At 26.0% G+C, this 17,230-nt stretch overlaps 3 protein-coding genes across 3 annotated transcripts; all 3 read right to left on the bottom strand.

The window, feature by feature from the left end:
* Positions 1-2,121: 2,121 nt before the first annotated feature.
* Positions 2,122-4,718, bottom strand: Phum_PHUM427830 (sphingomyelin phosphodiesterase, putative; the record flags this gene model as incomplete). Its single annotated transcript, XM_002429272.1, has 10 exons — positions 2,122-2,311; positions 2,379-2,563; positions 2,646-2,838; positions 2,917-3,087; positions 3,199-3,390; positions 3,471-3,643; positions 3,730-3,957; positions 4,053-4,217; positions 4,299-4,432; positions 4,580-4,718. The coding sequence occupies 10 exons, from the start codon at positions 4,716-4,718 to the stop codon at positions 2,122-2,124; spliced, it is 1,770 nt and encodes a 589-aa protein (XP_002429317.1).
* Positions 4,719-6,151: 1,433 nt separating this feature from the next.
* Positions 6,152-6,736, bottom strand: Phum_PHUM427820 (uncharacterized protein; the record flags this gene model as incomplete). The annotated part of the gene is made up of 3 exons (XM_002429271.1): positions 6,152-6,160; positions 6,370-6,590; positions 6,685-6,736. 3 exons carry the CDS (start codon positions 6,734-6,736, stop codon positions 6,152-6,154), a joined length of 282 nt encoding a protein of 93 aa, XP_002429316.1.
* Positions 6,737-15,026: 8,290 nt separating this feature from the next.
* Positions 15,027-16,063, bottom strand: Phum_PHUM427810 (ribosomal P0 protein, putative; the record flags this gene model as incomplete). The annotated part of the gene is made up of 3 exons (XM_002429270.1): positions 15,027-15,390; positions 15,610-15,922; positions 16,036-16,063. 3 exons carry the CDS (start codon positions 16,061-16,063, stop codon positions 15,027-15,029), a joined length of 705 nt encoding a protein of 234 aa, XP_002429315.1.
* Positions 16,064-17,230: the final 1,167 nt, after the last annotated feature.

The following is a 17,230-nucleotide window of genomic DNA, read 5'->3' as shown; positions in this document are numbered from 1 at the left end:
ACACTTTTTTAATAATAAAATCTATTTTTTAAAATAACAAAATAATAATAATAATAATAATAATAATAATAATAATAATAATAATAATAATAATAATAATAATAATAATAATAATAATAATTAAAACTGAAAAAAATTTCTTCACTATATTTCTTCAATAATGTTATTTTCATATCCACCATCATCCCCATATTATTTCTCTCATCCTGTTCACCGCCACCTTAAATTTCATTTTCCAAAAAAAAAGGCGCGAAAATTTAAAATCAACAAGTGATCGGAAAATCGTAAGTGAAATATAGGGAAAATATTAAATTTATTTTTTTATTTTTTATTAAAAATGTTTTTTTTTAATTGACGTATAAAAATAAGTTTTTTTTTTCTTTTTAAATACATTAATGATATTTAAATATTTGCAAATTAAAAAGTTTACAAAAATAATAATAATGATAATAATAATAATAATAATAATAATAATAATAATATCGAATTAATAATATCTGGTAATCGAATTCTGGCTCGTTTAATTATGATGCCATTCTCGTCAAATTTTTTTTTTTTTTTTTTTTTTTCAACTCTTTTCTCTAATCGTTTCTACTCTCTTGAAAATTACAATAATAGTGATGATAATAATAATTATGATGATGATAATAATAATAATAATGCATTCAAAATACAAAAAAAAAAAAAAGATTCTTTCAAACAATCGTGTTTTTTTTTTTTTCATTAAATTTTTCATTCACGTTTCGCATTTTTAAAGCTCAACCTTCACTCACATTAACTTTTTAATAAAAAAAAAAAAAAAACGCGGGAAATTTAAATTTACAAAAAAAAAACGCGGGAAATTCAAATTTACAAAAAATAATATTATTTTTTACATATCCATAGAAATTTGATTGTTTTTTTTTTATTTTCTTTTTTCCTTTTTAAATGTAGTTTTTATGAGAGTGAGAGAGAAAGATAATAAAGCAGAAAGAGAGAGAGAGAGAGAAAGAGACAGAGAATTTACACGAATAAAAAAAAAATAAAGAAAAATCGAATAAGTAAAAATAAAATTTAAAAAAAAAAAAAAAACCGACAATTTTTGTCGTACAAACAAACACAAATACGTACACGCACGTAAAATACAACAACACAACCAAGCCAAATAATAATAATAATAATAATTTAACACAAATCAATCATTCAAAATATCATATCAAAAAAAAAAAAAAAATCGCGAGGTGTAAATAATAATAATAATAATGACTCGAAATGTTTTTTTCTTTCTTTTTTCCTTTTTTAAATCCTCTTCCTTTTGCATCTTCTTTTTTTTCTTCTGCTCCTTCTCCTTTTTTCAAATCAACTTTAATTAAACTATAACTAACTTGGTATAAGTTCAACTTTCTTCCTCTTCTTAATCACATTTTTTATTACTTGTTTATGTTTTCTCTGGGAATTGTTTTTTTTTTTTTTTTTTTAAAGCTATTTTCACTCTTTTTGTATTTTTTTTCTTTTTCTTTTGGGTTTTTTAACCTAATCCGAATACATATTTTGGTATTTGATACGTAAATGATGGAATGGCCATTATAACCGACATTCTGGAAGAAAAAAAAAAACATTAAAACGAATTATTACATTTTTAATTAAATTTTTTAAAGCAAACTTTCAAACCCCGACACCACCACCACCACCAGTATAACCAACTGTTAGAAAAAAAATTTATTTAGAAAATTAAATCAATGACACCCAAAAACACGATAGAACAGAAAAAAAAAAAAAAATTTTAAATTTAACTCACCGTTGATAAAAAAAAATTTACGAAAATCAATTAAAAATAAATAAAACCTTCACCAACGAGTGACGTCGAATGAAACAACAACAACAACCACAACCACAACAACAACCAAAAAAAACTTAATAATTACATTATTATAATTAAAAATTTATAGGAAAAAAAAAAAAGTTATTATAATTTATTAACCGGCAATGTACATCATTCTGAAATAAAAAAAAAAAATCAAAAAAAAGAAATAAGGATGAGTTAATATTAATCACGTGATTTGAAAAAAATATTTACATTATGTACAATAATAATAATAATTATTGAGATTATTATTATTAATAAAACAAAAAAAAAAAAACTCACGATAATGCCAAACCGTTGTATATCCACGCTTTCCATCCTACTCTCGTTTTAGCATCTATTCTGCTTTCCAATTCCTGACATAAAAGTTTTCTGTCGTGTGATTTACCAGATCTTAAATCGCACAACATTCTCTTTTTGCATTCAGGATCGCAAGAAGGACGAACTGGAGAATTTTTCCAGTAGTACCTGTGCGAAAACACATAAAGTTAAACACGTTTCCCACCGAAAACAATTTTCATCTTTACTTTCTTACTTGTAATACGTGTCGAAAAGATCATTTTCCGTTGTCAAACGCGTTAGTAATTCGTCCCAATCTTGCGGAAGAAGTGACGTCATAGAATAAGCTTTCCTAGCAGAATATAATTTGTACCAAATTGGATAATCGTATAAATTTGCTTCTTTTAAATTCATCACCCAAGTTTCGTGATCGACCACGAGCTGAAATTTTAAATTTTTTTTTTTTTTTTTATACTTTTTGTTTTTCGCGGGGAGTCATTTTTTATAAATGACGTCATCATACCCTCGTAGTGTGATCGTGATCACCGTCGACGTAATAAATACGATATCCGGGATTGAGATTAACGTATGGCGTAACGCTCGGTCCAACGTATGCCACCGAAACTGCTCTTCCCATATTTTCCGTATCGTAAAAAATTTCAAATTCGTCAAAATGGGTGTGACCGAAAAATTGTGCCGTGATCGTGGATTCGTACCTGAAATAATCATCTTGCGGTTAGTATCATTTCCAAAAAAAAAAAAAGAAAGACAAATTATGAAAAAATTTTCCAAACCTGTTTATTATTTTGTAATAATTTCTACTCCAGACTTTTAAACAATCTGCGTGACCTGAGGGTATGTGACCGATAACGTGAACTTTCTCCCCGTTAAACTCAGCACTTTGTAATTCGTAAATAAACCATTGAAGTTCTCTACCGGGATCCGTACTGTTTAACAGGAGCCACCTAATCAATTAATCACCACCCCCCCATCCCAAATAATTATAAATAATCGAATATTTTTGAAAGGTTTTTTTTTATATAAATGAAAAAAAAAAATAAATAAATAAAATTAACCAGTTTTTATTATTGCAATAATTCATGTTGAGGGATATTATTCGAAATCCCGGACGTACTAAAACGCTATAAAAAGCTCCACGACGTACTGTTTGTGACACTGATGATGGTAACCAATGTCGCCATTGTGCATCCAGTTGATCGTATAACCACGATATTGACCAATCCCCACCCACGAATGGAGGTGGAAAACTAAAATAAGTAAATCAACTTTTTTTTAAATCAAGAACAATATTATAATGGAAAAACCCGTCGTAAATTTTATCACTCACCTGTTTACCGGTACGGCTTCGTGATTTCCCAAAGCTGGAAAAATTGGGACGCCTGGAAAAAATTGAGTCAATTGCAAAACGGTTTCTTTGAGTATCATTAAATTTTCTTCTCGCGTTTGATTCCAAACGTCGTGAGGTGGTAAATCTCCGGTCCATAATATATAATCGATGTCCTGGAAAAAGAAAAAAAAAATCGAATTTCAAACCTGAATTTTTTTCGATCAATCGATCGATCGATCGATCGATCGATTTTCCTCACCGGATGCGTCGCTGATATGTGTTGTAACATGTGATCGATTGTTCTTTGCGGTGTATCACATTTCCTATAATCTCCCCATCGTCCTGCTGCTTTTTCTTTTTTAGCTGCCGGTCCGTTGGTTAACCGACAGCACAGGGGTTCGTTACAATCCGCATTCGACCCCTCTAAATAATAAGGATCGAAATGAGTATCTGATAAATGCAAAACCTTAAACGTAGGAGCTCCCGGCTAAAAAAAAAAAAAAAAAAAAAAACAAAAAAATCTTTGTTGAAATTTTTTTTTTTGTTCAATTTGTTGTAACAAACAAAATTTAATTTAATTACCGTCGGAGCCTGAGGAGCTGGAACAACCGGTTTTGGTACCGGTGGAAATTGTACAGACCATTCATGGAGCGGATTGTAAACATCTCCACATGCATCTCCAACTACTAAACTGCATATTTCGTCTGGTCCTAAACTTACTTTAGATAATACATAAACTACTTCGGTCTAAAAATTTTATTAAAAAAAAAAAAAAATTTCATTATTTTTATAATTGATTTTAAAAAAAAAATGTCTTCCAAAAATTACCCCAAATAATTGGGAAATCCCTTCGCACACCCTCGGGGTTTGAATTTTTAAACTAATACAAAATTGATCGATAAGTTTAAGAATATCAGTATCCGACTTTCCACTTCTTATGTAATGAAGTAAAAGTCCAGTTCCTGGAAGAGAAAGAGAGAGAGAGAGAGATAGAAAAACAAAATTATTATTATTTTTTTCCTTTTCCTTTTCCTTTCCGTTACCGAGAGAAAGCAAAACTAATAATAATAATAATAATAGTAATTTTTAAGAATAATGATAACACAGACCGGCTTTGCAAGCAGTGCAGGAAACTTTTGACATGACACTCGTTTCAACTTCCTGTAAAACTTGCTTCAAATTAAGCAATTTAAGAGCCTTGTCGATAAATTTTGGCAATTGTCTACTTTCACGAACCCCCTGTTTCATTTCTTCGTCAACCTCTTCGACTAGCCTTGAATAATTTACCTGTTAACAATTAATATAAATCGATGAATAAGTATCTACCGCCACGACAAAACGTAAACGTTTGATGAAAACTAAGTTTTTTTTTTGGGGGGGGGGGAAGGATAGAGCATCGTAATCAGACGTATCTATTACACACAGCAAATTACATATCAAGGCCGTAATAAAATTTAAATATTAATCCCTAATCATTTCGTGGATTATCTCACACTCACACAGCACTAATCCAGGTACGTCATATTACGAAATGTTCGTGTCAATAACCACTCCTCTACGTACCCGGTTAGAATCAGGCACACACATGAAATACAAACCCAAAAAGTGCCTAATCAGGGAATGATCGCGCACGATCGTGTATTTCGGGGGCAATGATAGTACCAGGTGTGGGTACTTTTACGGATAATCTTTGTTAAAAAAATTAGGGGGCCCACTCAGATCACATCCACACCCTCCCACAAGAGACGAGCTCCCGTGGTGAACGGTCATCGATGACTAAAGTCGATCCTTAAACAAGATCAACGATAGCCTGCCTCACGCTCAGGCGCAGATGTCATGAATCGTCATCATGGTTTTGGTGCGCAGAAGTCTACGACTTCAAAAGATTATTCATACTACAGAAATGATCCTGAAAAGTATGATCTTAACTTCACCAGGGTTTGACTGTTTAAAATGTATCGAATGTTTTTTAACAATAACCGCGAACGATTACAACGTTAACAAACGAAAGAGAATAAAAATTGCAATCAGAGACATCTGTGTACAAAATTTTACACTAACACAATTTCTCTCGCTCGCGAGACGTTTTTTTTTTTTCAAACGCATAAATCAAATTATAAAAAAACCACCTTTTTTCATATAATCACCGCGGGTATTTCGTTCAATTTAAAATTCTTAAACGGTGAAAGCACGAATTAAAAACACGTAAATCTTTTTTTTCCACCATTAAAATTTACAACCGTAACAAATAGTAAACCGATTTGTTTTTTTTTTTTATCATTTCATCGGTTTCATATCAGATGAGTTCGATGAAGTTTACAAACATAATTAAATCGTCGATTTTATTTAGTTTAATAAAATTTTACAAGTCCGATGAACCACAATAACAACAGGACATTTCCCCCAAACCTCTATTTTTTTTTTCGTTTTTTAACATTGAAGCCCGCAAAAGGTCATAAGTTCAAACAATTAAATTTTATTTCGGTTCACGTTAATTTTCACGAGTGAGCCGAAATAAAAAAAATTGTTGATAAAAAAGGCGTTAAAATAACATAAATAACGTCATTAATTTTAAACGATTTTACGTCAAAGTAAATAAATAAAAATCGTGAATGACAATCAGTCAATCAATCAATCAATCGTAAAATTATACATTTACGTAAATAGTAATCATTTATCCTTTAACGATACTTTCATTTAAAAAAAATTTTTTTCTAATGCCACGCACATTAAAAACAAAAAAAATTATTTTCCTTATTTTTTTTCTCCAAAAATGGGCGTCGTTTATTTCGACTAAAAAACCCATTTTCCCGAAAAATTACTTGGATGTTCGATTAGAAAGTACTACGATTCGAAAATCATTTTTTTTAAATAATAATAAAATTTTATTTCATCTTACTTTGAGTAATTTAAATTGTTTCAACGTTTCCGCTTCCGATTGTTCTTCAACGAATGATGAATTTTCGGATTTTTTCGAGGGACTCCATTCAACGGGAGTTTCGACTATTTTATAACGATACCTTTCCCTCGGTATACTACCACCATCCCACGAATCGCCATATCGCCTATATATGTCACCTGTATCGTTTAAAGCCCTTCCAACAACAACAACGGGATTCCCTGAAAATAATAAAAAAATCAATTAAAAGAGAACAACCATAACAAACACGACCATATATGGCTAAATAGTGAAACTTAATAAAAACTTTCTAACTGACCACATAACAAACGTTTTTGGAACGTATACATATATTCGTCTTCTTCATTTTTTTGATTTTAAAATAATAATAATAATAATAATAATAATAATAATAATAATAATAATAATAATAATAATAATAATATTAAAAATAATAACAAAAAAGGTGTTTTAGATAGAAAAATGAGGACAAAGGTCACGGATTTAATTTTTTTTTTTCTTTTTTTAATTCGTTTTACGGTAAAAAACCGGATTTTTTTTTTTTTTGTTGCCGTTAATTAAATAATTAATTAATAATTTTTTTTTCCGTTAATAATTTAAAATAAATAAATAAATAATAAATAAATAAATAATAAATAAAATCAAATAAATAAATAAAAATTTCAATATGTCGTCGTTCGTTCAACAATTATTATTATTATTTTATAAAATTTCGACACGCGAAAACTTATTTAAAAAATTTATTTTTAAATAATAATAATAATAATAATAATAATAATAATAATAATAAAAACGGTTATTTTTAAACGTTTAATTATATACATTGTCACGATTGTTGTTGTTAAATTTATTTATTTATTTATTTTTTTTGTTGATATGCTTATTTACGTCGATGATGATGATGATGATGATAAAACCGTTTTATAATAAAAGTGGTTATTTTCTTGTTTTTGTTGTTTTTTTGTTTCCCAACCTGTAATTATTATTATTATTCTTTTTTTTTTTTAATGAAAAACTTAACAGTATTGTTTTCGGGTCGAAAACGTAACGGCTAAATTAACTGTTTTGTATTGCGATGGATAAAGAAAAAAAAGGTATAAATTTCAAAGGAAGGAAGTTCACAAAGGAAGGAAGTATCGATGGAAAGTATCAATTAAAAATAAAAAAAATTCAAGGAAGTTAATTATTAAAAAAAATAAATAAATAAATAAAGAATAATAATGATAAGTTTCTTTCTGACTTTTTGTTTTAATAACACGTTTAAGAATCCATGTTGGGGATTTAAATTGTGACGTCATCAAAAAAATAAATAAATTCGAGTTGTGTCAAATGTCGCGATATAAACATTAAAAAAATTATATTTTTATAATCATCGATTATTGAAATTAGTGATAACGATATCCTTTTCCGTTGACATTGAGTGATTATGATAGTTTTTAAAATAAAAAACGTGCGTTTTTTTTTTTTTTTACGATTTCCACGCGTAAAAAAAAAAAAGCGATGGCAAATTCCCATAAAGTTCATTAAGGTTAAGGTTCATTACGTTTGTTTTTTTTTTTTTTTTTCGTATTTATTTTGATACCTTCGACTCGAAAATAAAACTAATAATTACAGTGATGATGATGATGATGATGATAAGGTAAAAAAAAAAAATTGTAAAACTTACATGTTGCAATGACTAGAAGAAAAATATTTGTTGCAATTATTTTTAACATTTTTTGATTGCGTGCACATTTTGTAAAATTTAAGTGCATGCTAACGATTGTTTATTGTCACCTGAAAAAAACAAAAACAAAAAAAATATTTAAAACCTTAAAAAAATTAAATCCAGGTTTAAAAAAAAAAAAAGAAAATGGCGGAAAAGAAAATGTTACGAAACCTTTAGAATTTTTTATATATATACCGTTGAAAAACAAAATGAATCGTTTGTATTTTTTTACGTTCGTTTGTTCGTTTGTTTGTTTCTTTGTTTTTCTTTCTACTTTACGCACGTGTGCGTGTATGTACCTTATTAAAATTAATTTTACTTTTCTCCTAATCAAAAATCACAAACAACAATTTTTGTATAAATTTAATTTTAAAAAATTTAAGAAGGCGTTAAGACGAAACTCAACCCGAAAAATATTATTATTATTATTATTATTATTAACTTAAAAACTGCTTCGATAAGAAGGTCACTCACTCACTCACAAACTCTCTAACCGTCACGTTTTTTATTTTTATTTTATTTAAATCAAATGTCACTTAATATATAAAAACACATAAAAAATTTTTAAAAATTCTTTAAATCCAATTTTTCATTATAAAAAAATTTATTTAATAATAATAATAATAATAATAATTCACACGCGTTTATTTTTTTTTCGATACGAATCCGAGGAATAAAAACAAACTTTTACTCAAACTATTATTATTATGTTATTTTATACGTTGAAAGTACAAGATTAAAAAAAAAAAAAATCACTGTTTCGAATCGAAATATAATATTCTTCCTGATGAGAATTTTTACTTCCGGGAGAAAATTATTAATTGATTAAAATAAAAAAAAAAACAAGTTTTAAAACTCTCGACATTTTTCTTTTCTTTTCTTCTCATTGGTTTAAATTGAATTTTCATTACCACATCGTCATTTGTGAAAAAACTAATAATTAAATTAATAATTTTTTTTATGTTTACAACAACAACGACAACGACAAACGAAATATTAAATCGATGACATGTTTTTTTCATTGATTAAATCCACCATTTTTTAATTAATTAATTAATTAATTAATCTTAATAAGGAAACAGATTAATAACTTGGATTTTATTGGATTAACGAAAATTATTATTGAATTTTAAACGTCGTTACGAATTTAATCTTTTTTTTTTTTTTTCGAATTACATCAAATCGTTAAATGCGACATAAATGTGTGAAAATTAAATGATGACGTCAATACGATTAATTATTACGCACGTTACGCATAATTTTCCTTCCTTCCTTCCTACCTTCCCACCTTTCCTACTTGAAATTTTTATTACCCTTCGAAATCTTATGACTACTCGCTGAAATTTTAATACCATCTCTGAATTTTTTTTTGGGAGGGGAGGGGGGTTTAAAAACCGTTGAAATGATTCAACGATTATAATTTATTATAAAACAAACAAACAAACAAACAAACAAATCCGATCGACTTTCTATCCAACTCTCACAATTATATGATGACACCATTGGAAACATCACAATAACCGATATAATTTAAAAAAATTAATTTAATTCGAATCACGAAATCGATTTTTTTTAATTCAATACATTTCCGGAAATGGAATGGAGGCGTTTTCCAAAAAAAAAAAAAGGCGTAAGAAAAATTTTTATACCTGATTTCGTACCTTAAACACCTTATTCACTCGCTTTTAAACTAAATATAAGTCTTACGAGGGTATAAAAAAAAAAATTTTTGGATTTTCCAACACTTGCGAAAAAAATACCCATCATTATTATTATTATTATTAATCACGCGCCTTTTTTACCAGTTTTTTTAGCAAATCATTCCCATAATCGGTATAATAATAATAATAATAATTAAATGATTTTATTTTTTTTTTTTATTCAAAGAGTAAGTAATCAATCATTCGGGAATGAACGCGTTTAAACAAAAAAAAAAAAAAAACCTTAATCGTTGTTTGATTATGTCCTTAAATTCAACCTAGACCTTTTTTTTTCTTGGGGGTTGGGGGAAAAGGGGGGTTTCATTTTAACACCTTTTATAAAATCAAAAAAAAAAAAAAAAAAAAGAAGATCACTTAACGAAAGTTAACGCAATAGACAATTAACACGCATACATTTATTGTCCTACAAATATTTTTTTAAAAAATTTACGCGCACGCGTAGACACGCACGCACACGCATGAACGCACCCAAGGGTCAAAAAATAATTGCAAAAGTCACAAAAAAAAAAAAAAAAAAAATTACCACCACCACCGCCATTTTGTTAATATTCGAAAAAATTTCCACACTCAGTTGTGCAAATGTAAAAAAAACTTTGTAAAAAAAAAAAAATTGATTACGTCATTCATTTAATTATTACTTACTTTAAATATTACATGTAATGTTTCTTCAAATCCGTTTATTATTAATAATAATAATAATAATAATAAAACTTTCGATGTGATATCTATGAAATTAAATCCCCGACTGACTGACTGACTGACAACAATTTATTTAAAAAAAATTTTTTTTTTTTTTTTTCCGACCAAAAAAAAAAAAAAAAAAAAACAAAATGGAGTGCATCTGATGTAATAGATTATTTGCATTCAGCATTTAATAAACAAAATATACTTTTTTTTTTTAACAATGCGGTGGTAAATTTAGGTTATCATATATTACGTAATAAATTTTTTTTTTTTTTAAACGAAAATATATATATGGTACTTGGGTATTTGGCGAAAAATTATTTTCGATACCTCATTTAAATTAAAACGATTCATTTATTCAGATTAAATAGATATACAAACAAACAAAGGGAGGGGGGAGGCCAGCATTTGAAAAAATCAACAAACAAACAACAACAACACGCAATATAAACTTTCACACGAAAATGCATCGGATTTAATACAAACTTTTTTTTTTCTAAATCCAAAAAGAGGATTAATAAAAAATTATAACAAAAAAAGATTTAAGTGTTGGGAACATAAAAAAACATAAAAAGGATTTTGCATAATTTAATGATTATTATTATTATTACCTCTCTAAAGTGACCTTGTTAAATTTATTTCTTTTATGATGGCATACATAACATTTAGAAAAAAACAATCTAGAAAAACTAAAAAAAATTTTTTCTTTTTTTTTTTAGTTACTCACTTTCATTTCTTTCAAAACATGGTGAAACTTAGGTTCGTGTTTTTTTTTTCCTTTTAAAAATAAAAAGAAAAAAATGATAACGAAACTAGAAAATTTAAAAAAAATATATATATATATATATTTAATTAAACCGCCATATTGAATTTCCTTCCCTTTTTAAAACAACGTTCAACAAACAAACTTAAAAGCATTTAATATTTTTAAAAAAAAATAAAACATTTTCGCAATTAAAATAATAAACCTTTTCTCATAATATTAATAATAATAATAATAATAATAATAATAATAATAATAATAATGAAACCGTTAAACAAACATACAATAATAATCATCATTACGAAAAAAACATTTTTAACAACGATTAACAATTTATTTTATTTGATTTTCGATCGGAATTGATTGATTGATTGACTAAAAAAAGGTAAACTATTATTATTATCGGCCATAGGGATTGAAAGAGTGAGAGAGAGAGAGAGAGAGAGGCACACATTCGAATTTACTTTTATTTTCTATTATTAGATATGTAATTAAAAAGTTTTTCTTGTTCTTGACTAATCGAAAAATGTGCTTCAAACCACTCGTCGTTATCAATTCGAAAATAATAATTATATGATAAGGATCGTGTTGTGTGTGTGTAGGGGCGCGCACCCATCAGGTACGACAACAAATTTGTTATGACAAAATTAGAAAAATATGTAAAACAATCTCGCGTAAGAGAGTAACAAAAAAACAAGTCATTTTATTTAAACAGTTGATTCGATTTCGAAATCGAGGTCAAAATAAATAAAAGAAGCAGACGACAAATTTTGTTAACTTTTTTTTTTTTTTTTAAAAAAAAAAAACACGTAATGATTTGTTCAGGTAGGTAGGTACCGTTTATCGATGAGTGGTATAAAACAAAATCAAAGCCAACGCATATCCGTACCAATATTATCATCCATATTGTTTTCTTTTAAATTTTAAATCATTTAATTTCCCTTTCTCCATCTTGTTTCCCCCCACCCTCCCCTTCCTTCTCCCCCTTACCCATCTAAATCATATTAAACGACAGTATTATTATTATTATTATTATTTGCCTCACGTGATATTTTGGAATATTTTTATTTATGAAACTCTTGACCTTACCTTAATATAATTACGTTTAAGAACTTTTTAATAAAAAAGTTGCACTGCAACAAAATTATTATTATTATTTTTTTTTTTTTATAAACAAAATTAAAAACCGGTGGAATCACTCGAGTGAAAGCTATTGGTATCAAACCACAAAGTTAATCTGGTATATTTATATTCATTCGATTTGAAAAAAAAAAAAAAAAAAAAAAAATTGTCCAAATATTTTTCAATGTAAATTTTATATCTAAAACAAATACGCAATTTTTTTTTTTTAATTTTTAATTTACCCCTTTATTATAAATCAATCGTCATTATTATTAATTTGTTGATAAATAATTTATTTCTATATTAACATGAGTTAATAAGTGACACATATTATTAATAATAATAAATAACACTTCTTATTTTTAACCCCAATATTAAAAAAAAAAAAAAATTATTAATAATAATAATTTAATTATGTGTTATAATTTCATTGACATCAATTGACATATTTTTTAATAATGGAATCAAATTAAGTTTTAAGTTTTTAAGTTTAAGTTTTTAAGTTTAAGTTTTAAAAGTGATATGAAAATATGTAAAACAAATAACAGTAAATACTTTTTTAAAAAATAATTTTTGAATTAATAAATACAATAACTTGATTTCTTCTTGTTTTTTTGTATTATTAAATTCATAAATATATATATATATATATATTCACATTCTTTTCTTCCTCTTCTTCTTCCCCCCCCCTCTCTCTCTCTCTCTTTCAAAAACAAACAACAATTGAAAAATAATATTGTTTAAACAAATAGACAAGTAATACTTGAAAAAAAAAGTAATTTTAGGACAAAATTTTAATTTTCAATCATTTCAATTGAATACACCAAATTTATGATAAATTTTTGTTATTTATACATTCTCTCTCTCTCTCTCTTTACCTCTCTTTCAACAACAACAATTAAAAATAATATTGTTTAAACAAATAGACAAGTTATACTTGAAAAAAATAATAATTTTATGGTAAAAAATGTATTTTTTTGCACCAAATTTATGATAAATTTTGTTTTGTTTTGTATTTATACATTTCTCTCTCTCTCTCTCTTTTCTTATCATAATAGTAATTGTTGTTTTTTATGTGTGAAATATTTTCACAAACATTATTTATTTATTTATTTTATTTAAATGAATACATATAAAAACATTCACACATATGTAACATTTTCATGATAACATGAGAAAAAAAATATAAATGAAATTGTTATTAAAATTTTTAAATAAAAAAATGAAAGAGAATTTGTTTTTTCTCTTTCTCTTTCTTTCTCTCTCTCTCTCTCTCTCTCTCTCTCTCTCTCTCTCTCTCTCTCTCTCTCTCTCTCTCTCTCTCTCTTTTAAGTAAAAATGTTACAAACGATCGAAGAAATGACATCCTTACGATTTTAGTAAAAAAAAAAAAAAAAAAAATGAGAATAATTAGTGTTTAACTTATGCCCTAGTAAAGATGACAGTAATCATTAGGTCTGGTAAAAATAATTTTAACGGTCGAAAAGTAGGTTAACTTAAGTTTTTTTAACTTAATCGTTTATATAAAATTTCTTTATAATATAAAATAATAATAATAATAATAAATGTGTGTAAATTATTATTAATAATAATTTTTTATAGGAATTCGTTAAAAACTTTTTCGTTTTTTTTTTTTTTTTAAATTTTTGTAACAATGGTAAATTGACTTTTGAAAACCATTTAAATATTCTTTTTTTTTGTATATGAAACTTATGAAATGGCTTAGTATAACAATTGATAATCGTTTTTTCCCCCTTAAACTCATTAATAACATTTGTTTTAATATAAATAATTAAAGTAAAATGGAAAAAAAAAAATTTTTTTTAAACTCACCTAAATACAAATAACTTCATACGTGTTAATGAAAAACGTAATTTTATAAATTTATATATATATATACACAAACGTAAAATGTTTCTTTTAAAAACAAAAAAAAAAAACCTTAATTTTAAATGTCAATAACTTTTTCTTTAATAAAAAACAATAATAATTATAATTTTATAAAACTTTTAAAACAAATTCGAATACAACAAAAAAAAAAAAAAAAAAAAAAAGTATTAAACTGTTCCGGAATGCTACCCATAAAACAAACATTTCAGACAAGACTAACAAGCTTCCATTGAACAATCACAATCTCCCTGACTTTCCTTTAAAAATTTCCTTTGACGTTAAAGCCACTTACACAGTTATTTTTCTCATTTCAAAATGGCGGCTCTAATTTTTATATATTTGTCATCGCCTTATTGATTTTCATTTTTTTTTTTTTTTCTTTTTTACAATCAGAAAAACTTTTTGAAAAATCGAACGGTTTTAAAATTAAACGGTTAATGGTAAATTTAATTTTATTAAAACGTTAATAATTCTTTATATCTCACATAATTGTAACTTAAATATTTACTTAATGAGTAAACCTGATTGAATTTATAAGTTAATAATGTGTAAATATACACATTGAGATGTAATGATAATAAGAAATTATATATAAAGCATTTGATTTTGACAAAAACTATTTTTCTTCAATAGAATTCGATTGTATTTATGTCATATAAAAATTTCTTAATCGCAGTGAGAATTCGAGATTTGGAACTCGAGTAAAATGTCAATTTCTGATTTGAAATTTGTTAAATTCGTAACAATATTAATATTCCATATTTTCTACTTGCTCATCTTCAATGCCTTCAATGTTATCATTTAAAACTTCAAAACTACCATCTTTCATCCACACACATTTTAATGTAATTTTAAATTGAGCTAAACATTCTCCTATTAATTTAAGAATTTGAGCTTGTGCAGGAGTTAAAATATCTCCTGAATTGCAAACTGTGTACTCATGTCTTAAATGAACTTTACCATTTTTAATAACTGTTGGTAATCCGAGTTTTCTTAAATTTGGTTCCATTGAACCGATAAAATCTAAAAGGGGTCCCTCAGGAAGCGTAACTGTTTTTTTAACTTGAAATCCAGATCTAGCATATTCTGGCTTGTAATAATTATCGAACCACCTAAAACAAAAAAATTATAATTTTAAATTTTGTAATTATTTTAATTTCTTGTGATAATAAAATATCATAATAACTATAAATGATCTAAATTGCTCATTTTTTCACACAATAAAATTACATTACAACATTTTATTCAAATTTTGGATTTAACCATTTACAATATTTTAATTTAAGTGTAACACACGAGAAACAAATAACTTTCGATAATTAAATGCTTACTTTACGACATCGCTTTTTTTCTCATTTGTGAACAGTAGACCACATTGTCCTTTAATTTCTTTAGCTAATTTGTGTACGTTATCACCTTGTTCGCTCTCAGTAGTTTTACCCAAAGCCAAAGCCATTAATTTACTCTTTCCGAAGAAGAACCTACTGTGCTTCCATTCTGCTCTTACCTCTTTCAATGCAATATTTCTCATATTTTTAACGTAAAATAAATAAAGGCTATCATATTTGGTTAAATTTTCTCGTATTTCCGCCACTAAATTTTGTTTAAAACTTAATCCTTTCTTTTTTGTTTGCGTAAGAGAAACTGCAAAACAAAATATATATAAATTTAAGTATTTAAATACAAAAACACAACCACGTGATACTAATAATCGAAATTAATTATGAATTAATATCAGAAATATAATAAAATCTTACTTTTCTGATCTCTTTTAGATTTAGGCATTTTATTTTATTCAACAAATCACGGCGTACAATTAATTAATTAATTAAAAAAAAAAATAATAATTTAAACATTAACACCACATTTACCCGTCTTATTCTTCGTATTCTTTCGCAATAGAATACTTTCAAAGGAAATCAAAGTTGGCAAAACTGTAACTACTGCCACGACCAAAAAAAAATTAACGAATTTTAACCGGTTTAATTAATAATACTCTCATTTAAAAACAAAATACAAAAACTTGATTTATTTGCCGTAGAATTCATTAATAACCGATTTAAAAAACAATTTTAAAATTATTCGAATAATTATTCGATGATGAGAGAGAGAGAGAGAGAGACGATGTAAAATACATATTAAAAAAAATTCTATGCAAGTACAATTATTAAAAAAAAATTTAACATTTGAACTCTCGAAAACTAGTATCTCATAGTTTTAAAAAAATCGATAATAAACGATGATAAATAAAATTTTAAAGAGTGTAAACAGGTTACTACCCGTGGGGGGACAATACTTGATTTTATTTAAATGATCATTGATCTTTTAAAATATATTTTTTACCTTTTTTTTTTTTCTTTTCAAACTTCACTCTCTCATATTCAAATCACTCACTCACTCACTCACTCGCCTCTTTAAAAATAATAATAATAATAATAATAATAATAATAATAATAATAATAATAATAATAATAATAATAAATAAATAAATAAATAAAATAACCGAATTTGCATTTAACGGAATATTTAAATCATTAAATAACTGTTATTCATTTTACAACTTTAAAAAAGAACAAATATACCCTTTTTTTATTTAAATATCATCATCATCATCATCATCATCATCATCATTATTATTATTAGTATTATTTATTTTTTTAATTATCGTAGATTTTATTAACAAATAATTTTTTTTACTCCCTTCATTTTTGTTTTCTCTCATGAATTTTTTATTTCATTATTTTTATTTCATGCTAAATTCTCTCTCATTCTCTCTCTCTCTCTCTTTCCCCCCTTTATCCCCCTCCTCTCTCTCTCATTTGGGGGTTTTACACGTTTTCTAAATGATTTAATACTTTCTAATTGAATACCTGGAAATTTAAAATACGTTAAAATCTCTTTCACGTCATATGGACGACATCAAAAATATGGAGGAAAATTTTTTTTTTTTTT

Source organism: Pediculus humanus, genomic scaffold (genome assembly GCF_000006295.1).
Source record: "Pediculus humanus corporis 1103172108195 genomic scaffold, whole genome shotgun sequence".
Taxonomy (NCBI): domain Eukaryota; kingdom Metazoa; phylum Arthropoda; class Insecta; order Psocodea; family Pediculidae; genus Pediculus; species Pediculus humanus.
Note: the sequence above shows the minus strand (reverse complement) of the source record. Positions and strands in the feature narration are given on the sequence as shown.